Source organism: Corvus cornix, chromosome 18, assembly GCF_000738735.6.
Source record: "Corvus cornix cornix isolate S_Up_H32 chromosome 18, ASM73873v5, whole genome shotgun sequence".
Classification (NCBI taxonomy): Eukaryota; Metazoa; Chordata; class Aves; order Passeriformes; family Corvidae; genus Corvus; species Corvus cornix.
In genome coordinates this window covers 1291437-1315620 of record NC_046347.1, presented here as the reverse complement: position 1 = coordinate 1315620, position 24184 = coordinate 1291437, and the positions used below count along the sequence as shown (strand labels likewise).

The 24184-nt window shown below is 53.6% G+C and overlaps 1 protein-coding gene across 1 annotated transcript in view; it reads right to left on the bottom strand.

Annotated features, from left to right (window-relative positions):
* SHISA6 (shisa family member 6) overlaps window positions 1-24184 on the bottom strand; it is a 182913-nt gene that overhangs the window by 152963 nt on the left and 5766 nt on the right. Inside the window, 1 exon segment of the mRNA XM_039562578.1 lies at window positions 18278-18438. Within this exon segment, the coding sequence (XP_039418512.1) occupies window positions 18278-18438 (161 nt within the window).

Genomic DNA, 24184 nt, shown 5'->3' with positions numbered 1-24184 from the left:
GAATTTTCCTTCTGGATAAGTGAGGAAAAGGGGATGGAGCTGCTGCTGCCTCAGTTCACTCTGAAAGCACAGGAGCTCAGGAAATCTCTGGAAAAGCAGGGATAAAAGGAGAGGAAATAACTGTGTGTGAGTGTCTCAGGCACCTTCTGAAGGGACTGATCCCCCCAGGAGGAGCAGGAAGGGCAGAGGATGGAGAAACACAGGTTTGCCAATAAAAAATGAGAGTCGGTTGTTAATACTTGCACTTCTTTTTCTGGTTAAGATGGGGGGAAACTTTCCTTTGAAAAATACAGCAGAATATAACTTATTGAGGAGATGGAAACAAGAACTGGTGAGGGAGACAAAGTGACTGGACACATTCCCAGCCAGAGGGGCCACCTGGACACATCCCCAGCCCAGGGTTTCCCAGAGCAGCCGGGTGTGGAAAGCTCCTCAGCTCAGCAGGGAGAAGTGAGGGTTTGGCAGAGCTGCAGCTGCACCAACACCCAGAGATTCCTGCCATGAGCCCCCCAAAGGGGCTTCCAGGAAGGGTGGACAGGGATTTTTCGCAGGGGCACTGACAGGACAAGGGGAATGGCCTTAAGCTGAAGGAGGACAGGATTAGAGTGGATATATGGGCAGAATTCCTGCCTGTGAGGGTGGGCAGGCCCTGGCACAGGGTGCCCAGAGCAGCTGTGGCTGCCCCTGGATCCCTGGAGTGTCCAACACTCAAGTAACACCCACTTTTATTGGGGTCAGGGATAGGACAGGGAGCATTCCCAGAGCCCGCTGAAGGAATCTGGTGGCCCAACCTCTGCTGTTAATGAGACACTCAACAGCAGCAGTTGCCTGCGTCCTGCTTTGAGATGAATCCCGGGAGTGGCTCCAGCAGGGGCTGCTCCAAGCCCCATCCCCTCCCCGTGCTGTGTCCCCGAACACTTTGTACCCCTGGAACTGAGCAGCTGCTCAGGGGCTGAGGAGCAGCAGAGCCAGTCAGGCTGTGCTGCTTCTGCTGGAGCTTTGCTGATCTCATTTAGAGAGGGCCTAATATTCCCCTCCTAATTAATTTGTTCTGTTCGCCTGCGACCGAGCTGTTTTTTGTTCTTTGGGAGCTCCTCAAAAATTAGCTGCAATACCTGATGGAATTTAATTATATAGGCTAAGGAAAGTGATTAAGGGCAAAGGGAGAGCTGATCACACCTCAGAGGCTTCAAGGGTACCAGCAGAAGGGAGGCAGAACCTGCTTTTCTCAGGTGGAGGGAGAATATGGAGGAGTGATTGTCCCAGCAGGGATTTGAGGTTGGAGATGAACATTCCCTGATATCAGAACGCCTTTGTAAGGGTCCGCTGTGAATGACTAAAGCTGTCCAGATCTGCCTCAGATACCATGCCAGGGAAATCAGGTCTGCATATCAGCCCCGGCCCTGTGCAGCAGCTCTGGATTTGGATGCTCTTCAATCCCCTTGGGAGCTGAGTGCTCCATAATGGAGACCAGGCTGCAAGGGGAGCATCCCCCATGAGAACTCGGGGGGAATTGCTCCCGATCCCTGCCAGGATTAGCTTGATCCAGAGTCTGGGACCACACATCCCAGCTCTCAGTGGGAGAGCAGAGCTACCCAAGCTGCTAGACGTGAGGGAAGGCAAGAAGCTGGGATTCTTCCAGGGCATGGTTTAACTCCTGGAAGAGTGGTACAAAAGCAGTTCTGCCATCCAGCCCAGAGCCTCCTGTAAACTGAGCCAGCAGAGTGTCCTGGGGTCCCAGGGACACCGAGCTGTCCCTGAGCCAGCAGAGTGTCCTGGGGTCCTGGGGGACACCGAGCTGTCCCTGAGCCTGCAGAGTGTCCTGGGGTCCCAGGGACACCGAGCTGTCCCTGAGCCTGCAGAGTGTCCTGGGGTCCCAGGGGCCAGTGGGATCTGGGGGCAGGAGGAAGAGCAGTGCCAGCAGGTCAGGGAGTGATCCTGCCCCTCTGCCCTGCTCCTGGAGCTGTGCCCAGCCCTGGGCTGCCCAGCTCAGCCGGGACAGGGAACCACTGCAGAGGGTCCCGTGAGGGCCACGAGGATGATGAGGGACTGAGGAAGGGCTGAGGGAGCTGGGGCTGCTCCCCTGGAGAAGAGACAGCCCAGAGGGCACCTCATCCCTGTGTCCCAACGCCTCAGGGCCGGGGCCGAGCGGCCGGGCCGGCCGGATCCCAGCAGTGCCCAGGGACAGGACAGGGACACCGGGCACAGAGTGACACCCAGGAGGCTCTGTGTGAGCAGGAGGAGAAACTTCTCCTCTGTGGGGGTGCCAGAGCCCCGGGACAGCTGCCCAGAGAGGCTGCCCCGGGCTCCTTCCCTGGGGATGATCAAACCCACCTGGATGTGACCCTGTGCTCCAGGTGACCCTGCTGGAGCAGAGGGGTGGGAGCAGAGGATCTCCAGGGGTCCTTCCAACCCCAGCCATCCTGGGATTCTGTGGTCTCCAATCTCAAAACCTGCTTGGTTTTGTAGGACAAGTGGAGTGTCTGCCTGTGCTTCAGTCTGAGAGCTGGGAAATGGTGATAATCCTGATTTTCTCAGCTGGGCCTTGGGAGCCTCCTTATAAATATTTATGAAGTGCTCTGTTTATAATTGAGAGTAAATAAATGGGTGTATGGAATTCACAGTCCAAGCATGCAAGTTGTTCTCTTTCACACCCTCAAACGGAGTCATTTATGGTTTCTGCTTTCCTCTGGAAGCAAAGGATTTGGGAAGAACAACTTCAAAACCTCCCATCTCAAAGGGAGCCGCAATTAGGAAAGAAAAGCCAGGATTTAAGGGGCAAATCCTGCTGACGTCAGGAAAGGCAGGGAAAAGCTCCCAGAGGTACTTCCTGTGCCTGAAGATGGAGATGGTGCCTGCTGAAGTTTGTAAAGTGCTGAAGTGTCCAGATCCTTTCTTAAATCATTTTGAGAGGGGACATCCCGCTCAGACACTCCGAATCTTTTGGGATCTTGTCCACTCGTTCTGCTGTGACACCTGTAGGGGCTTTTGGGGACCTTCTGGGAATCCTCCTGGTTGTCTTTTTGCATCTTCCCACCCCCTTTGTCCTGAGCAGCAGCTGTCCATGGCCTTGTCCTTGACCTTGTCCCTGATCCTGTCCCTGCCCATGTGCCCAACTCAGCAGCCAGCTAGAAGTGCACATTCCCAGTGAACCCACGGGGTGCTGGCAGGGGAGCTGGAACTGGACAATCTTTAAGTTCCATTCCAAGCCAACCATTCCAGGATTCCATGACCCTTTCCTGGACGCCTGTCCCAGCACTCAGGCCATGCTGGCCAGAGCTGGCCATGCCCTGCAGCTCCTCCTGTCCCTGTTTGCACCTCTGCTCACACCCAGCCAGCCCAGCAGTGACAGCTCCAGGTAACTCCTGTCCCCCACACGGTCCCACCACCTTTTCCTTCACCTGGAAAATGCCCCAGGCCCTGCCTGCCATTACCATGGGAATGCTTTCCTGCCCGTGCTGTCAGGAGGTGGCGAGGAGCTAAATTGCACCAGGCAGCCACTGATGGATGATGGCACCCAGAATTAACCAGAGGGATATTTATATTTTCCCTGCCGAAGCCTTGGAATGAGTCCCTCTGTGTTTGGCAGCTCTCCCCCAGAGCTGCTGAGGGCTGAGGCAGACGCCTGCAGAGAGTGAGTGCTGGCTTTGTTTACGAGGGAGTTACTCTCACAGGGAGGAGCTCAGCCAGTTGCTTTCCTCTTTAAGGTGACACCATTATTTTTGTGCCTCTCTGGAGCGAAAGTGAGCTCAGCCTTGGCCCCTTCTGCTGGCGTTTTTGCTGTGGGACAATTTGATTTGCCTGAGTCATAGAATCGTAGAATCATGGAACCATGGAATCACAGAAACATGGAATTATAGAATCATTGAATCATGGAATCATGGAATGGTAGAATCACAGAAATATGGAATCATAGGATCATGGAATCATGGAATCGTAGAATCATAGAGTGATAGAATTACGGAATCAGGGAACCACAGAAACATGGAATCATAGAATAATGAACTCATAAAATCACAGAGTCCCAGAATCATGGAATGGTTTGGGTTGGAAGGGACTCCAAAGCCCATCCAGTGCCACCCCTGCCATGGCAGGGACACCTCCCACTGTCCCAGGCTGCTCCAAGCCCCAGTGTCCAGCCTGGCCTTGGGCACTGCCAGGGATCCAGGGGCAGCCACAGCTGCTCTGGGCACCCTGTGCCAGGGCTGGAATTCCTTCTCTCCTGCTGCTCCAAACAAGAGCTCAGCAGTCTTTCAATTTGAACACCCACGGGAAGTGAGAGTGGTTTAACCCCTGCAGCTCTGGGAGAACCTCTCCCAAACTGTGAAGAGCAGCACAAACCACACACAGAGCTGGGACACGACCACCGTGGGCAGGACGAAGCTGTGCCCAGCTGCCCCTCGGACTGGCCCTCACTGGACAAAGCTGTGTCCAGCTGCCCTCCAGGGCTGGTTTTGCTCCCCTCCCTGGCAGCCAGCAGAGAGCCCTCAGGGCAGCCACAGGCCACCTTGCTTTTTGGACTATTTTCTGTTTGGCTGGATTGATAATGCCGGAGTAATTACTTAGGAAAATTCCTTAATCAAAATCACATTTGTGGAGGTAATGAGCAAATAGGTCAAGGAGAGCAGTGTGCCTTAGGAGCAGGAGCTGCCTCCCTGAGCATCTGCAGAGCTGGCGGCCTGCAGGGGCCAGGGCTGAGCTCCAGGGCCTCTTGGCAGTGCAGGGATTCAGCCAAGCTGCTCTTTTGGGTGCTCTGTGCTCTGGGGAGCTGCAAGCATCTCCCAGGACTTCTCTGCCCTGGTTCTGAGTGTTCCAAGTCATCCTTCCAGGAGCACGTTGCTTTCACAGGGATGTGTTCAGACTCTGGATGGCTCTGGCCATCAGCACCCAGAGGTTTTAGAGGAAACCTGGATGATAGAATCTGTCCTGGATTCTTGGGAGGGTGGGAACTGTCAGAGACTCAGTCCAAAGCATTGCAAGCACAGAAAAGGTTTGCTCCAAGATTTCACATTTAACCAACTAAATACCACGATGAAGCAGGTGCTGCTGAGCCCCCAAACCCCAGCTGGGAGCTCAGCTGTCCAAGGCACAGCTCGCTGGCCTCCCTGTCTCTGACCCTCACCCACTTCAGTCCCTGCTGCCAGCCTCAGGTTGGAGAATTTGGGATAATTGCACATCACACACAACCTCTGGCACCTCCCTGTGCCTCTCCAGGGGATCCTTCAGGAATTCACTGAGCAGCCACAACCCAGAGCAGGTCCTGCAGGACTCTGATTGTCCATCCACTGTGAAACCCAACTCTGTCCTCATCCACTGCCTGCTGTCATGGAATATGTTACCAACTCTTGAGCAGGCCTTTCCTCTTAGCTGTTCTCCAGCCCTGCTGATGAAAGACTTCCCTGGCAATTCCCAAAGAAAAAGGCTCTGCCTTGATGGCATCACTGCCATGCCCACATGAGCCAGGCTCACCACGGGCCACCCTTCCCAAAGCCATCCTGCCTCCCCCACTTCATTTCACTGCAGTCCCTCAGGGTGCACCTGCAGCCCCAGCTCATCTTCCACAGCCCCAGCACCATCTCCAGAGCCTTCCTGAAGGTGGGCATTGCCACCCTCACTCACCAGTGGAATGGCTGGGCTGAGCTCAGGGCAACTCAGCTCTGATTTCAAACCTCTTCACTGGACATTGTCTAGTCCAGGTTACTTTTTACCATTTCACTGATAAGATTTTGTACAAAACTTCACTGGTTCTTCAGTTTTAGGGAGGTGATCAGACACAGCCCCTACCCTGCACAGGAATCTCCTGTCCTCCCCCTCTACAGGGATTAACAGTGCAAAGAGAAAAAAATCAGGGTTTTGTCTTCCCTGAGCACCCTCACATTCTCACTTTGCCATCATTTTCTAGCAAACTCTGCCTAAAAAAATTTTCCCTCCTCTAGATCAAGACATCAGATTGCTCAGGAAAAACACAACACTTTTTCTGTTGAAAAATCTCCTTTCATCTTGAGGTGATTCTCTGGATGAATCTCAACAGAGGAGATTCCAAAGCACATCTGGCAGGGAGAGCTCAGCTTTGTCCAAAAATCTCCAGGCAATTCCAGATTTGATCCTCTGCAACTCTGATAGTAGAAAGGAATTTTGTTGGTTTTACATCTATTTCTTTAGGAATTGGCAAAATTCACCAACAGAAAATCAAGAGCAAAAGCAAAAAACCTCCCCAAACCTATGGAAGCCAGACATTGCATGGCACATGCTTCCTGCTGGGAGAGAAGGAAACAGATTCCAGCCCAAACTGAGGTTAGGCCTGGTCTTTAAAGCTTTGCTGCAAAGCACAGAACACTCCTTGGGACCTGAGCTCTATTCCAAGCTCAGCCTTGTCCTGGGGAGGATTCACATCCTCCAAACGCAACATCTGGGCTTTGTCCTGTGCCTCTGCCCACGCTGAGCCGAGCCAGCACCCCTCAGCAAGGCACCCACAGGGGTGCCAAGATGAGAGGAGTCACCCTCCGAACGCTGTTGCTGTCCCCAGACTGGATGCAGCGTCCCCAAGGTGTGAGCTTGGCCACAGCACCACAGCAGTGCCACCGTGCCCTGAGCCTGTAACACAGCAGGGTGGCACTGGAGCCCCCAGGCCACGCTGAGGGGGTGGGATGGAGGCATCTGGGAGGGCTGGTGGAGGGTCAGGGCTGTGCCACCACCTGGTCAGTGGCCAGGGTGTCCTCAGGAGCAGGGCAGAGGAGTTGCTGCTAATTGCAAGTGCCCCTGATTGAAGGAGGGCAGTGCAATTAAACCTCATAAACAATTCAGGAGCGTAAATCAGGAGCGGGCTGGCAGCAGCCAGTGAAACATTAATGGCCTGACAGCTGCTCCAAGGTAAATATTTCATCATCTCCACCAAGTATCATCCTGACAATTATGTTCAACCATGTTCACAGGTGTCACCTGCGACTGAACTCAAGGCTGGGAGCGTGTCTGTGCCAGCAGGGTGAATCCCCATGGAGTGACCAGGACCTGTCAGCTCCTGAGGGATGAGCCTGGACACTCGAGGAGGTGTGAGAGCAGCATCACAGCCCAGAGGTGAGACCAGGGGCTCAAGGAGCGGAATTTGTTCTTGTGGGAAGAGCTCAGCACTCCCCAAACTGCCAGAGCCTCGCTGAGCACCACGGGCAGGAAAGCAGCTCCTCGAGGGAGGCTGGATTGAGGATCTTGGAGGTCTTTTCCAACCTTAATGATTCTGTGATTCACATTGAGTTCAAGGCCAAGCATGGGAGGACCAAACATCTCAAGATCTTTGGGTTCTCCTGCAGAGACGGAACCAGAACCTTTGTTCTTCTGGCTATGGAACTGCTGAGCTGGAAAGGAGCCTCCTGCTGCTTTTCTCCGTTCTCACTCCTCCACATCAGCCACACTGGGCACTGGCACTGCTGCCCATCCCTTGTCCTGCCTGCCCTCCCCAGCCATGGGCACAGAGCTGCTCTGCTTCTGTGCCACTCCAGACCTTGCTGCCTGGACCTGGGAATGATCCCGATGCAGATCCAGCCCCTGCCAGCTGTCCTGGGCAAAGCCCACGGGTTGTGTGCCAGGTCAGGAGTGCTGGGGCTGCTCCTCAGGGCTGCTGGCACTGTCCTGGGTCACTGACAGCCTCCTGAGGGACAGGGTGACCTCACAGATGTGGAGTGACAGCCTGCTGCATTCCAGAACGTTCCACAGCAGCTCAACCTGTCCAACCCCCACTGCAGCTCTCCGTTCCAGCAGAGAACATTCAGCGCTGCTCAGATGCCACACTGATGCTTTGGCCTGAATCCTTTGATGGATGAATCCACTCAGAATCCTGTCAGGCAAGTGGAGAGCTGAGTGGAGCCATCCTTCCATCTCCTGGTGCTGCCCTCTGCCCCAGCACAGGGACCGAGGACACAGAGCAAAGGACAGCAGTGCAGGTGTGACAGGAAAGCTCCTCCAGCCATGTCACACCTGGAGTCCTCTGGGGTCACTCCTGTACCTCTCAGATGGTCACCAAGGAGGAGAAACACGCAGAGAGCAGCCTCAGACAAAGAGGACACCACTGACTCTGTGCTGCTGGGTCTGCCAGGGTGGGATGCAGTGAGGGCAGGCAGCTCCTCCTGAGGGGCAGCTCCGAGCTCTGCTCCCTGGGACAGGGACAGCACCCAGGGAATGGCTGGAGCTGGGCCAGCGGAGGGTTGGGTTGGATTTTGGAAAAGGTTCTTCCCCAGAGGGTGCTGGGCACTGCCCAGGCTCCCCAGGGAATGGGCACGGCCCCGAGGCTGCCAGAGCTCCAGGAGCGTTGGGACAGCGCTGCCAGGGATGCCCAGGGTGGGGTTGTTGGGGTGTCTGGGCAGGGCCAGGAGCTGCACTGGGTGGTCCTGTGGGTCCAGCTCAGGAGATTCTGTGGTTCTGTGCATTCCTGCAGCTGGCAGATTTTGGGTAGAAAGCCACGCACTGGAGATTTCATATTTATCTCGGTGCTTTTTGGAGGGGCCACTCTGAGCCCTGGGGCAGCGCTCAGGACTGGCAGTGGTGGAACATCTGTGGGGGGGTTCTTTTAGAGAGCAGCTCTTATCCACAGAAGTGATTTCACAGCAGAGATAGAGGTGTTGGCACAGCTGACAAACCAGGGACAGATTTGGGGAGAGAGCTGCAAAAGGCCAGCCACATATTTTAGAATTATTTTCCTGAGGAGGATTTGGTGAGATGTGAACTTCATTATTTGCTAATGTTGCAGCACAGAGCCTTGTCCAAGGCCCAGGAGAGTCAGAAGGAATCTTTCCATTAACTTCCCTGATTGTAAGTGAGATTGTGACAGATGTACTCCCTTTCCCTTCCTCCGCAAATATTTCAAATCAAACAGCACGAGCAGTTGGATGTGTCCTTCTCTGGAGGAGGGCATCGTTCCCTCCTAGGGCTGCTCACATAAATAACCCCGGGGGAGTCTTTCAGGTGCCCAGAACAAATCAGATGGTCTGAGGGTAATAAAGCTTCAGGGAAGGGGAAGTGAGGCAAGAGCCACTCCATTCCCAAAGTGGCTGGAGGGCCAGGAGCAGCAGGGCCTGCATCAAGGATAGGAGTTGTTTGCAGACAACAGTGAAATTGTCTTCAGCATGAGCCAAACCTTCCTGCTGTGTGTCAGCCTTGAGAAAAACCTCCTGAAAGCCACCAGAAAACACCCTTGGCATGTCCCAGAAAGGGAATGCCCTGGAGATGTGGGCTGTGGAGAAGCTGCCTCAGGTAGGGAAATTGCTGGAAGGAAGGGGAAGGCAAAGATTCAGCCTCAGCTCTTTGCTCTGCCTGAGCAGAGCCTGAGACAAGGCAGGGAGAGGCACTGGCTGAGCCCTTTGGGATGTGGATGCTAAACCAGAACCTCCTCAGTCATGTTTTCAGAGGCTTCAGCGCTGTCTCCTGCTGGTAATCACTCCCACTTCCCCTGTGCAAGGCCTGTGAGAGCTCCACGCCGGAGCTCAGGTGAGGCACTCGTCACACACCCAAGGACTGGCTCGCTGGAATTTAACCAGGTCACTCCTCCAGCATCACCTGCACCCTCTGGAAGCTGAGCTGGTCACTTGGAGCCATGCAGAGCCCATGGCCACTGCTCGCGTGGGGGCTGTGGCCAGTGGGCAGCTCTCAGTTCACTGATCCAGGCAACAGCACCAAGGCTAAAGCAGAGAACCTTTATTCCAGTACATTTTTGTGCAGTTTAAAGTCAAAAAAAACCCAGCTGGGAACTAGAGGAAGCTGATGGTGATGGAAGCAGGGCATAGATTGAGTTGCAATATCTGGGCAGGGGTCCAACAAGAGGGGAAGGGAAGTTTACTGATTCTGGCACGCTCTTAATGGAGCTTTGCTTCCAGCTCCTCACCTCTGTTTACACTTCCGTGGAGTGTGATAGGATCAGCAATCAGGAAGCAGGAGAGGCTCAACACGCACAATGTGCTTATAAAGATTTCATTCTTCACAGTGTCAAAAGCAACTTTCTGGAGGCCAATTTAAGTGTTGTCAATACCGGGTGCAAATTGGCCTTAACATTTTAAATTGATGTTTTCTGTAAACTGCTCTGATTAATGGAAGAAAAAGATTGTGTTTCTGCCTCTCCTCTGAAGATCTAATGGAGGTAACAAACAATAATTGATCTGGCGAGACCCAGAGAGGCAAACAGGGAGAGTCAGAGCTGCTACAGAAATGATTTTACCCATCCACAGAAGGATGGCACGGGACAGAACAGCTGCTTAGAACGTGGGCTTGCTTGGGTTTGTTCCCTGAGGAAAATCTGAGCAGCTTTAACTAAAGTATCTGAACTTCAGGCAGAAGGGTTTGACTGTAAATTGCCCCCACGGTGTCCAATCTGTGTCCTGGAAAATCCCAAACCTGCTGGCCTGAGCCTCAGGCCACATCTCACAGATCCTGGAGCCTTGAAGATGCTGAGACTCAGTCTCCCACCTGGACACCAAATTCCCAGAGCATCTAAACAGGGGCTCCCTGTGGACTTTCTCACAGGCAACCTCTAAAAGCCCTACTCAGGTCAGAGGGACTCAGCTCTGGGGTACCAATCTGAGCAGGGCCACCCCTCTCAGCCTTGCTCCTGATTGCACTCCTACATGTCATCATTTCACCTCCTGGTGAACGAGCTAAAGCAGCTGATGGAGGAATGGGAGAGCTCCAGCGAGGAGAGAGGAGTGGCCATGGCAGACGGAGGGGATGGAGCCCTCAGTTCCATCAGCAGAAGGGACATTGGTCTGACTCAAGCTCCTGGGAAGCTGGAGCTTGGGAAGTGTGGCAGGACAGGACAGGACCTGACCTTCCCCTTTTAGGTGTTATGGTCCAAAACTGTTCCCATTTCTGCTTCTGTGTGTTTTGAGAACAGCACTGCTCTGCCATTCCCAACCCCACTGTACAGATCCAGGAACTGGGAAAGCAGCCAGATGGATCAGGCTGGACCTCCTACACACACGGAGTCTCCATCCTCCCTGACTCCATCCCACTGCTCCTTGTCAGTGTTCCTGTGACTCCTGCATCCATCCATCCATCCATCCATCCATCCATCCATCCCACTTCCCAGGATCACATTATCCCATCAGCCCCAGGATTTGCTCTTAAACCCAGCAGCTGTTACAAATACCAGGCAGACAGTGGTAGGACAAGGGGAAATGGTTTTAAACTAAAAGAGGAGAGATTTAGATTGGATACCAGGATGAAATTCTCCCTGGGAGGGTGGGCAGGCCCTGGCACAGGGTGCCCAGAGCAGCTGGGGCTGCCCCTGGATCCCTGGCAGTGCCCAAGGCCAGGCTGGACACTGGGGCTGGGAGCAGCCTGGGACAGTGGGAGGTGTCCCTGCCCATGGCATGGGGGGGCACTGGATGGGCTTTAAGGTCCCTTCCCATCCAAACCGTTCTGGGATGCGTTGGTGCCAATCCCTGGCTCTGGGAATCAGGCCTGGTGCTCCCAGCCGAGTGCAGGAGGGCCTGGGAGCTGCTCTGGAGCATTTTGGGCATCACTCAGAGCATCCCCAGAGCCCCTCAGTCCCTCCAACGTGTTGGGTACATCCTGCATAGGGTTCCCTGACTTTTTCCACCTCGATGCCTCTTCTCCACCGGAGCACCATGCCAGGCAATCCTGCTCCAGCGCACTCCCACGTTATCCCCGAGTTCGGTGTGGAGCTCTCAGCAGGCCGAGTCCCACGGGGAGGTTTTGTTTCAAAGTAAATCTGTCAGCTCAGCCCTCCCTCTTGCTCCCAACTTCCATTAGTCCGGCTTAAAAAATAAAAATTTTTAAAAAGCTGTTGCCATAGTAACCCCCAGTTTGCAGGCACCGCCCGGCTGAGAAGCACCCACTGGCCCCGTGGCTCCGGGCCTGCACTCTGCCCAAGGAATGCGACATTCCACAAAAACACTTGGAGCAGGCACCTGCTCCTTATCCCGGGGCTCTGGATGCTGCTGCTGAGTCGTGGCTGCGTGGATCCTGCGAGTGTCATTACCCTCCCTGAGTGTGCACACTCACACCCTCCTCCTCCTCCTCCTCCTCCTCCTCTTCCTCCTCCTCCTTTGTTTCCCCACAAAAGCCAGACTTCCTGATTTATTTTTTGAATCTTTTTTTCAGCTGTGTCACTCGTTAGCTGCTGTAACACACAAACCCCTGACATCAGCCACGGGAGATGTTTGGGCGTGAGACACAAGGAACGACTGCAGAAGTTGCTGCTTTTCAGTCCCCACCAAGTTTGCTGGCAAATAAATTTGCACTAGGGATATTTTGTTGTCTCCTGTGTCTTGTTAGTGGGGCAGGGTTTTCCCAGAGGTTCTTTCACACAGACTACCCTAAAATACTGGTTTATTCTGCTTTCCAGCTCAGTAAAAGGCTCAGGAGAGCAGAACAAACCAACATCCAGAGGCAGCAGCCAGTGAGGCCCCGGTGTGGCTGGGGGAAGGAGGAGGCTCTGGGACCAGGGGCAGTGCTCCTGGGCAGCCAAACCTCTCACAACTGAACATCCCCCAGCCTCTGGCAGCCATGGAAGAGGGGGGTTGGACGTCCAAAGCAGAAAAGATAAGCAAAGAAATATTCAGCAGTTTAACAGATCCATTTGGACGAGGGCAATTAAGCTGTTTGCACTCTAGCTCCTTCTCCTGGCTTTCCAACCCCTCCCTTCTCCCGTGTTTCTGGGTTCTAAAGCTGTTTGGGACACAGGCTTTGCTTCCCAGCGCCCGTTGGAAGCTGCTTTCCAAGCTCTGGCTGAGCACACAGGACTGAAGGAGCCTTGTGGAGATGCAGGAGGAGCATCTCTGTGCATCCAGGGTGGAAGTGAGGATCCTAAATCCTCCACCCCACAGAACAGAGCAGCTGGTGTCCTTAGTGAGGATCCTAAATCCTCCACCCCACAGAACAGAGCAGCTGGTGTCCTTAGTGAGGATCCTAAATCCTCCACCCCACAGAACAGAGCAGCTGGTGTCCTTAGTGAGGATCCTAAATCCTCCACCCCACAGAACAGAGCAGCTGGTGTCCTCTCAGCTCCCCCACCCCAGCAGCACCCAGCTCTCGCCACTCTGGACTGATCCTCCCCTTGGCAATGATATTCCAGGTGCCAGGACACCGAGTAACTCTTCCCTCGGAATGTTCTGAGACAGCAACTCTGACATTTTCGAGTGGCTCAGAAAATGCATCATTAACCCTTTGGGGATTTTCCTGGGAGGGAAGGCACTGGGGCCTTCCATGACGTGGGATATGCCGGCAGGAAAAGCAGATGGAGTGGCACTGACTTGCCTCAGCTCCTACAAATCCTCAAGGTTTCATCGCTGGTCCTGCTCCTTTCTTTTCAAATGTCAGGGAATGGCAAGAGGAGCGTGGAGAAAAGCAAAGCCCCGTTCCTGGAGCACTCTGGGTGTTTTCCAGATGGTTTCCCTAATTCCTCACCCACCTGCACCTTAAGTAGTTTCTCACAACAGAGCGCAGGGGCTGGGAAACGACCGGGGGATGGTTTTACACCTGCTTTGTGTTCCCCTGAACAGCTGTAAATGACAACACAAACTGCGAGCAGCGGGGACTGGAACGCCCTCCACACACATCCCTGCACTGATCCTCGGCAAATTAATTCCAATAATTGCTGGGGATCTGGGGGAGAAGCTCGCTAATTCCATGAAGGAAGAAAGGAAGCAGAGCCCAGCTGATCTGGGGCATGGGAGAGAGGGGAAAGGGGGAAGGATGGATGCGGGGAAGGCATTGATAACCTGCAGAGAACCTGGATCCCCTGGGCTTTAGGGGAAGGCATTGATAACCTGCAGGGAACCTGGATCCCTGGGCTTTAGGGGAAGGCATTGATAACCTGCAGAGAACCTGGATCCCTGGGCTTTAGGGGAAGGCATTGATAACCTGCAGAGAACCTGGATCCCTGGGCTTTAGGGGAAGGCATTGATAACCTGCAGGGAACCTGGATCCCTGGGCTTTAGGAAAGGGCCAGAGCCCTGCTGAGCCCGTGGGGAGCTCAGAGACCCCCTCCCGATGTGATGCTGGGGTGGAAGTGCTCCCCACGCTGCTGTGCCAGGGTTTGGCTGGTTTTCTGCCATTTCCATAAAGATTAAAGGCCTCTCCTGCATTTGTGCACATTCAGAACAAGCTCCGAATGTGCCTCTGGGTGCGAGGCACTGCTGAAAGCAGCACTTTGAATGCATCCATCTCTGGAACATCCTGACTCAAACGGCTTATTAAAGCCTTCCCCAGATAGATCAGGCTAATCAGAGCGCTGGCCTGCGTTGTTTGCTGCATTCCAAGTGGTGATCCTGGCAATGAGCTGCTCTTCACACCTGCAAGTCCCCCTGTCCCCAGCACAGGTGAAGAGCAGATTTTAACTCTGGGGAAATCTCTCCCTGTGGGCAGCCCTTCCCTGGAAGCTCTGGAGCTGGGTCCAGACCAGCGCATTCCCTTGGGGAGGCAATTGGATATTCTGAGAGCAAAGAGGCCAACAGAATATAAATCCAGGCTGGAGTCTTTCCTCCAACAAAAGGAGTCTTCTCATTGCTCTCCTGGCCTCCTGCTCCTGGGGGAGATCAGGGGTACCATCTCAGTTCCAAAAGGCCTTCCAGTATCCCTTGAAGGCCAGGAATATTTCAAGCATTTTGAAAGCCAGAAGGCCTTCAAAAACATTTGCAGGCTGGGAGAGCTGAGGGTGCTCAGCCTGGAGAAGAGAAGATTTGGGGTGACCTCGTTGTGACCTTCCAGGACCTGAAGGGAGCTACAGGAAAGATGGAGAGAGACTGTTTACAAGGGGTGGAGCGACAGGACAAGGGGGAATGGTCTTAAGCTGAAAGAGGGTAGTTTTAGATTGGATGTATAAGGAAAGAATTCCTCCCTGTGAGGGTGGGCAGGCCCTGGAATAGAATTCCCAGAGCAGCTGTGGCTGCCCCTGGATCCCTGGCAGTGCCCAAGGCCAGGCTGGACATTGGGGCTTGGAGCAGCCTGGGACAGTGGGAGGTGTCCCTGCCCATGGTAGGGGGTGGGACAGGAGGTTTGTAAGATCCTTCCCAACCCGAACCCATCTGGGATTCTGGGATTCTGGGATTCTGCAGCAGCAGCTGGCAGGTGGGAGATGGACTCCTCCCCAGCCTGCCCTCGGCTGCTCTGCCAGGACTCTGCAGCCTCTGGCTCAGCCCACCTCCATTTGTCACTGTCACCCACAATCATCCTGCTCACTGACACCAGCCCAGCCTAATGGAAAAACGAAGCCAAGGTTTATTTAGCAGGACTTAGGGGCACCCTTCCAGTTACAAGTTTGGAAACAAAAGTTCCAAGTGAAACAAACACAGCTCAATCAGCCGCTGTGCAGCGAGGACAATCCCTGCTGGCTGCTTAACCTCTCCTCCTCTGGGCTCCTCAGCCAGGCCACAGCCACCAGCCCTGCAAGGACACCCTGCAGCTGTGGGCTCCTTGAGCCAATTTGCAGCGCCAGTGAGCAGTGCCTTGCCTGGATCCTGCTGTTCCGTATTACTGCCTCTTTTTCCTCCAGCTGTCCCTATTTCCTTCTTTTTTTTTTTATTTTTTTTCCTCCCCTTCTCCCCAGAAAACAAATACTGGTGATTTTCTACTCCCCACCAGGGCTGGCTAGCTTTATTCTATTTAACAAGCTAGGCTACATACTTGTTTCACAAGTTTTACTTTTTCCCATCTATAAGATTTTAGTCCATCAGATTTTAGATTTAGGGTTTTACATCCACTTGTACAATTTCCTAATCCCAACAACAATCTGGAGTTTAGCTCAGTAACCGGGTACAGACCCCACAGAGCATTGCCCTGCGCTGACCATAAAACATTACAGGAAAACATTACAAGAAAGCATTGCCTGTAAAGCTGTTTTATGAGCTCGTGATCTGTCAGGGATCAGCTTTCTGTCTGCCACGATCTGCCTGTTAATGCTGGCCACAGCTGAGCCAGGAACAAGTTCTTTTGGGCAAATTCTCCCTTCCCAGCTCTGGCAGGGGCTGGTGAGGGTTCGGTCCAGCTGGCTGCCCCGAGGCAGCAGGACCAGTGCCCTGCACTGCCAGGGAGGGAGGCTGAGCTGGGAGTCCTCTCCTTTATGCCTGGCTTTGGGAATATCTCCTTTTGCTGGACTCCTGCCTGGGATGGCTCTTCCCCCTCACACAGCCTGGCCAAACATCACCTAAGCAAAAACTGGGTCCAGTTAACATCCTGCCTTTCCTTCTGAGCCTCTTTGCCTTGATCTCTTGTCCCAGCCCTCAGCAAGGACCAACAGCTCCTCACTGGGTGCTGTCACTCTGCAACGAGGCCGTTTGGTCACGATTCTGTGCTCTGGTCCTTGCATCCTTCTGTGCCTCCATTTATGCACTAGGAAGTCTTAAAATCCTCTTGGAATCCTCAGCTCCCCACAGACAACAGGCAGGGATTCTGCAGTCAGCAATTCCCCTCCAAACATTCCCATTTATCTCCTCTCAGATTTGCCAGTGCCTGAACACAACACCTAAGCCAGGCTTGCAGCACCCAGCTGGTCCCCTCAGCTGTGAGCAGAGAATTCCTTCTGCACCTTCCTTCTGGATTTGTGTGCCCTGACTGAGCAACGGGCGCCAGTGGGAAGAGACAGAGCGTCTTCAGAAAGGATTAATGGCACAGAATCCCAGGATTATTGAGGCTGGAAAAGGCATCCAAGATCACCAAGTCCAACCTGTGCCCGATGCCCACCTTGTCCCCAGCCCAGAGCACTCAGTGCCACCTCCAGCCCCTCCTTGGACACCTCCAGGGATGGGCACTCCAAACCTCCCTGGGCAGCCCCTGCCAATCCCTGAGCACCCTTTCCATGGGGAAATTCCTGCTGCTGTCCACCCTGAGCCTGCCCTGGCCCAGCCTGAGGCCGTTCCCTCTCCTCCTGTCCCTGGTCCCTGCCAGCAGAGCCCGACCCCCCCGGCTGCCCCCTCCTGTCAGGGACTTGTGCAGAGCCACAAGGTCCCCCCTGAGCCTCCTTTGCTCCAGGCTCAGCCCCTTTCCCAGCTCCCTCAGCCCTCAGGACTCATTCTCTGTTCCCTTGTCACCCTAAGGCTGATGTCAGAGCTGTCCCCTCATGGTGGCTGTCTCTGCTCACCAGGCAGAATCCCTCATCCTCGTGTTTCTGTCCTGGGCCAGAACCACAAATCCTCTCCAGAGCCAGACCCAAGGCTCAGATGTGCAGAAGCACCTCCCTCTTCCACACAATTCCCCTCAAGGCTGTTCTCCAGACCCAGGTTTTATCTCCCAGACCCAAATTTACACACAAGATCACAGGGCTCCCTGGCTTCAGGGTGAAAATGGGACAGCAAAGGAATCCTTCTCAGTTCTCAGGGAAAGTGTTTTGTTCCCAGCAGCAGGGGAGGCTTCAGAGGACACTGTCACCAGGGCCTGTCTGCACAGGGTGAGGACATTGCACCAAAACCCTTCAAAGAGTCACAGACCAGCCCTGCCTCAGCCAAGGGCCCTTTCCCTCTGAGCTGAGCCCACAGCTCCCACTGGCTTACTCCAAAACCTTCCCCAGCAGGGACCACGAGCAAAACCAGGTGACACAGGGCAGGAAATGCCACCAGAACCTTCCACGTGCAGCTGAGCAGCTTGGGAGTGAATGAGGGCACATCTTTGTGGAGGAGAGTCACACATCCAGCCCAACAAGGATGGTGAATCTGCCACACCCCACTGAACAAAGACAATTACCCATCCATAGAGCATTAAATAAATCAGAACAATGTCTGTAGCTAAAGGCTGCAATCCCTGGGCCACGGGGGAAATCAAGACCAAAAGAATTCAATTTTTTTTATGAAAAGAAGCTGAAAACAACCCAACAAACCCTAAATTCCTAGGCCAGTGCTCCTGGAGCAGCTCTTTGAGCTCCTGGGATGCCCTTCGGGTCACCTTCCACACTATCCCAGCGCATCCCTGGAGTTCACCTGAATGAACCAGAATTGCAATCCTGTGGAATCCTCCCCCGTCAGCTGCTGTGTGCAGGAGCCCGGTGATGCCTCCCAGCAGATGTGTTTTGCAGGAAACACACAGCTCCACACCAGCTCCAGGTGCAACCTGCACTTAACACCTCAGCAGCCATGAATTTTTAAAATGCCTGGAGAGAAGAGGCACTCTGCTCAGCAGAGACCAGCAAGAATCATCACCACTGATCCCTGCACGGCCCTGCTCTGCCTGACTGCCTTTTAAGGCCATTTACCATCCTAATTTTAGGTTTACACAGCCTGCTGTGGTAGGGGTGATGTTCTGCTGCTTTCTAACACAGCTCTGAGGGGAGAGAGGGAGCAGCACTTACCTGGGTTGCTCTTGGATGTGCGCACTGGGGTGTAATGGTTTTTGGAGGAGGTCCTGACTGGGGTGTTTTCTTTGGGGGAGGTATCTATGGCCGAGATAGTCTCTCTTTCACAGTGTCCGATTGGGATTGGTCCCTGCTGCCTTAGGATGTCAGCCAGAGCCCTGGGGAGACAGGGAAAAAAGGGGAAAAACAATGTATTTTCACACATCTAGAATTCAGTGTTTGTACTTGCACAGTCCATGAATCCAGGAGCAGCTGGATTTCTACCATAAACAGGAAAAAAAGCAACAATAGTAATAATCATAAAATTTAAAAGTATGGCTTAAAAGCTCCGTTTGTTTCCGTGTGTCTGCTGCGAGTAGTTCCAGGCTTGCCTGGCTGTTGTTTGGGCTCTCATCTGCTCCCTCTAATCCACTTCAGCCCAGGGTTATGGCACCTCTCCATCACCTCCAGGGCAGATAAACTGCTCCTGGCACACAAAGCACCGCCTCCATCAGGAGCCACTGCTCGCCACAGCCCTGGCACCTCCTAAAACTGACACCAAAACTGCCCTGCCCAAGCCAAACTCCTTTAAAACTGACTCACATCAGGACTGTGATCTCCACATCCCGAAATCCCTGGGTTTTCTGCACACAGCTCAAACCCCAGCAGTGCTGGGAGAGTTTTTTAAAGGAGAACCATGAGCCAGAAAAAAAAGATTCACCAACAACAAATTGAAGCCCTTTTTGGTTTTCATCCTGAAGGGATGGTAACAACAAGAGCTGCTCTCTGGGTTGGTTGCTGCTCACAACGAGGAACTGATTTCAGGTGCCAGACACATGGAAGGGAGGAGACCTTTACTCCCAGACAAAGTGAAGAAATCCCAGGAAAGTGATGCCATACATGAGATAACCTGGACACGAGTGTCCAAAGCTGCCGTGGCTGGTTTGTGTGTGGGCCTAAAGCCCCAACCTGTGATCCTGAGTGCTCACTCCTCACCCTCCTCATGTCTAACAGAGGGAAAAAAGACTGCTCAGAAGCACCAGGACAAAACATTATAGGCGGAGGAGAAAGTCCAACTCCGATGGAGCTGGTTCGTTCCGTGCCAGTCCAATCACGGCACTGTGTGGGATCCAGTTCATTTCCTAAAGGTGGGACCCAATTCGTTTCCTAAAGGTGGGATCCAGTTTATTTCCATAAATGTGGGATCCAGTTCATTTCCTAAATGTGGGATCCAGTTCATTTCCTAAAGGTGGGACCCAGTTTATTTCCATAAAGGTGGGATGCAGTTTATTTCCATAAAGCCCTGAGGTGTTGGAAGGTCAGTCCCACTTAAGTGAGGAAGGATTTGGTTGGTGTGAGTCCCTTGGGTCCAGCTGGCTCACTGCCCACTGCAAAGCTCCGAGAGAACAGAGCCACTGCAATATTTGGGTCCCGTGTGTGCAGCCATTTGGGTACAATTAGTCCCACTGATGTCACCAGCATCCTTATCACCTGCACAAGGATATGAGACACTCCAGAAACCTTCCTGTGACAGCACATCTCTTATCTGAGGGAAACAAACCTCCCTGGCTGCAGCGTGTCACCCGTGGCGGCAGCGGGAGCAGCCGGAGCAGCACCGCAGACAAGGATTTGTGACACCTTTCCCTGGCATCATCTCTGTGACAACGCTGAGGCTTCGTTCCACCTGAACCCACAATAGCCACAGTGCCAGCACAGAGGCTGTTCCACAGTGCTGGACTGGCCTGTGGGAGGGAAAGCTGTGGATGTGTCCCATGGCAGGACAGCCCAGGCCCATCCTGCTCCCAGGAAAGGCTCTCGTGGGACTCTGGACAAGCTGAGGACTTTGGGAAGAAAGCCAGCGGGATGAACTCAGGGGCCACAAGGCAAAGAAGGAGCTGCGGCCATTTTCAGAAGGAAAAATCCAAAGGACTTGGTGTAAATCCAAAGGAACCAAGGGGGTGGGTGGAAGCAGTGGGGCAGCAAGGCTGGGCATCAGCTGGGGCCTGGTGCTGGAAGGGGAAATGACAGACTTTGGTCCCAAAATGTGGCTTTGTAGTGAAGAAGAAGAAGCTGCAGGGCTGGGAGGGAGCAGCTGCAGCTCACCCTGCCCCTCTAACCCAGCCCAGAACCTGAACCTGCTCTCTGAATTTCCCACGAGGGAACAGCAGCAGTGCTGTGCTCCCCAAAGCCTTTCTGGGAAAGTACTGTCCCGCTTTCCCGATATCCACAGATTCCCAACACTAACTGAGAGTCTGAGTGTGGGCACAGGCATCCCTTCAGCTGAAGACAAGGGAGCTTTGGTGACAGCTCCACCAGGCCGGGATGTGGCCTGTGGGAAAGGAGATTGGAGCAGAGGGGTCTGTAGATGCTGGATGGGAAAGGCTCTGGGAAGAGCTGCCCGCCTCCAGCAGCACAGGGGAAACAAAAACCTCACTGACTGGCCTGCTGAAAATGCCCTCCCATGGAGGCCTTAAAAACAGGTGCTAGAAGACAGAATTTCCTGTTCCGAGTACCTACGAATTTGGGGAAGGATGGAAGGAGAGTGACCAAATGGGTCTGGCAGAGCACAGTGAGAAGAACAGTGCCTGGCTGAGCTGGAGCTGCTAAAAGCAGAGCAGAGATGGAGTTGGTGGCAGAACTCCAACCACTTCAGCACAGCCAGGATTTCACTACATTTTCTTCAAAAAAAAGCGAGGTTAAAGACTCCCCTATGCTCTGTAACTAACTCGGAAAGGAAGAGGCAGCTATTCCAGGAGATGGATTTATCCAGCCTGGAGCCAGCTCACCGGGAAGGGACGGCTCTCTCCGGGGGACAGCATTTCGGTCACCAGCCACTCTCACAGAGGGCGGCCGTGCATTATTCATGGCTCGGCTCCTTTCCCCACACCTGCTGTGAGCCTTGGGAAGCTCCAAACGCTGACCACGCCCGGGGCTGGACAGTTCTGGGAGGCTCCCGCATTCCAGGACCTGCCAGCCGGGTCCTGCGTGCCCGGGACATCCCCCGGGCTGTGTCACACAGCAGCTGGCAGGGCAGAGGTGGCCTCAGCGATCCCCCTCTGCTGCCTGCTGGGCATCACCCTGGCCGTGCCCAGGTCTTATCTCCACGAGGATGGGGCGTTAATCGATGGCACGAGCACACTGCAAACTGATCCATCGGGGAATTGCTGCTGCTGCTCCCTCCGGGAGGCTCTGCCGAAGCTGAGCTTGCTTTGTTTGGAAGCGCAGGGGCTCAGCAGAGCCAGAGCTGCACCGGTCCCAGGTCAGCAAAAGAGAGAATTGGGCTCTGCACTGCCAGGAGCAGCAGCAGCCCATCCCTCAGAGCAGGAATTCCGGCAAGGAACACCGGGAATGGTTTCTCACCTGCCTGAAATGTGGTGGATGCCCGGCAGAGCTCCAGGAGCGTTTGGACAATGCTCTCGGGGATGCACAGGGTGGGGTTGTTGGGGTGTCTGTGCAGGGCCAGGGGGCTGGAATCTGATGATCCTTGTGGGTCCCTTCCAGCTGGGGATATTCCAGGATTCTGTGATTCCGTGCCTCTGTGTGTGTGTCCAAGAACAGGTGAATTCACCCATGGAGTTAAGAAGGGAAAACACTAAACATTGGGACACCTTTCCAAGAGGGAAGCATTTGCACCCAGCATAAGTGAGGAGACATTCATTCTTACAAACACACACTGCAAGGAAAAACCAGATGTCTCCTGAGAAATCTTAATGCCAAGGACAAGAATTATTTGGGAAGCTCCTGGAATTTAATCCGGCCCTAATGACAACCACTTCACACACCTCACACCGATGTCCAAACTGAATAATCTCTTGTTATTGCTGTGATGTGGGCAAGGAATTTACAGCAGTGACTGAGCTCACAGTGGGCCACACCAGTTCCTGTGAACACAGCAGGCCTGAAGAGAAACAAACTGTTACGTAAAGATTTGGCAATTAAAAGCTTCAAATGAACCTTTCTAAGGGATGCTTCTCTGCAGAGAGATGCTACCCTGAGCAGAAAGTGTCCCCAGCAAGGGCAGGACCTGCACCTGAGCTGTGGTCAGGCTGTTGGGGGCAGGAGGGGGTTGGTACCCCCAGGTACCGCCGGGGCTTGGGCTGGCTGCAGGAGGGAGCAGCCCCCAAGCCCTCCCTGTCCCTGCTCCCACCCTCAGCCACCCAGCTCCAGCCCCTTCTCTTCTCAGAACACATGGGAGGCTCGCTGGAAAGAGATGCACCCAGGAAAGGCATCGGGGGTGCTGGGGAAGCTGTGCAGAAAAGGAACAGAGCACCGCTCCTGATCACGGAAAGGAGAGAAAATAAAACCAGCAGCTCTTGCTGGGTGTTCCCCAGGCATGAGAAGCTGTGGGAACGATGCTCTGCTGGCCCAGCTCTGTACCCTGCTCCTGTTTGTGCTGTGCATCCTCAGGCACAAACACAGTGACAGCACCAGTGCTCACGTGGCTTTGGGAGCACACGGCTGCGCGTGGTTCGTGCACAAAGGGTCTGGTTTTACACCAAATCCTCTGCTGTGAGCACAGTTAAGGGGCTTTGAACTCACTGAAGAAAGCTGCACTCTCTCTGAAGAGCCCTAACCCTGAAGAGCCCTCACAACAAAGGAGGTTGTGCTGAGAGCTGCAGCACAGCACAGCATTTATTGTGGAAGAATTCCGTGTTTATCTGCCTGGGGAAGGAGACATCTGAGCCCTCCAAGCAACGTGGTGCATACAGATCTAAGGAAACACAGCCAGCCCATGTGAGCAGGGGCAAAGGCAAGCAAAAAGCAGCCTGATCTCATCTTCCTCAGAAAGTTCAGATCTTATGTGAAACAGAAATTTTAAAAGGCATCTGATCTCCAAAGGCGCAGAGATCAACTGCTACTTAAGGATATAAGAGATTACAAAAGTAAAAGAAATAGAAGTTCAGAGCTACACTGGATTCCCTTGACACCTTGTGATGGAATTGGACTAATAGAAAAAGTTAATTAGCAAGCAGGAAAATCTCAAATAAATGGGAATTAGAGACACTGAGATGATTTGGCAGAGGCAGCGCAGTTTCTGGGCCTGGCCTCTCATAATGGGAGAAGTTCAAAGGGAAAGGAGCAGACCCAGAAGCATGCAGAGGAAGTCAGTGGCCAGGCAGCCTCTGAGCTCCCACAGAGTCAATCGCTTCACAAAACACACTCAGAGAGGAAAACATGGCAAAAAACCCCAATTATCAAACTGCAAACCACGAGCAGAGCTCCAGACTGGAGCTTTCCCAGCCCATGGAAGTGAAACAAAAGGAGAAATATTTTATACAGGTACATGCACACAGATGCACTCCTGCCCTGGGTTTGGCCAGCTGGGTCTGGATCTGGACAATTCACCCTGCAAACAGGACAAGATCCAGGTGTTCTCCCTGCTTGGGAGTTACCCCAAATCCAGCAGGGTGCAGGGTTGGTTGGAAACAGAACTAGTTCTGAGTAACTTCTCTGAGGTCACCAGTGGAAGGTGTCCCTGCCCATGGCAGGACGGGATGATCTTTAAGGTTCCTTCCAATCCCATCCATTCCCTGATTCTGTGATTTTACAGCTGCACCTTTTTCTGGTTTATCTCAGTCCAGTCTGACCCGTGCTTGTGGCCCTGTACTCTGTGCCTTTGAGAGGGACAGGGCACTTCAGAGAAGAGACTCAGAAAGCATCAGGATTAAACACCACAAAGCAGGGCAAAGAGCAGCTGAAAGGCACCCGAGTGAGTCTGAGCAGAGTGAAAAAAGGCAGAGCATAAAAACACATCAGTGGAAAGAGAGTGGAAGCAGGAACAGCACCCAAGAAAGAAAGTCTTCTGTAGCATCCCTGTGGCCAGGTGTGCTCACAGCACCCCCTCCTTGCCCTGGGGACGGGTGGAGTTTGATTGTCTGGCTCCAGCAGCAGAGAGCAGAGCTGAAGGAGCTGCCTGTGATCCCC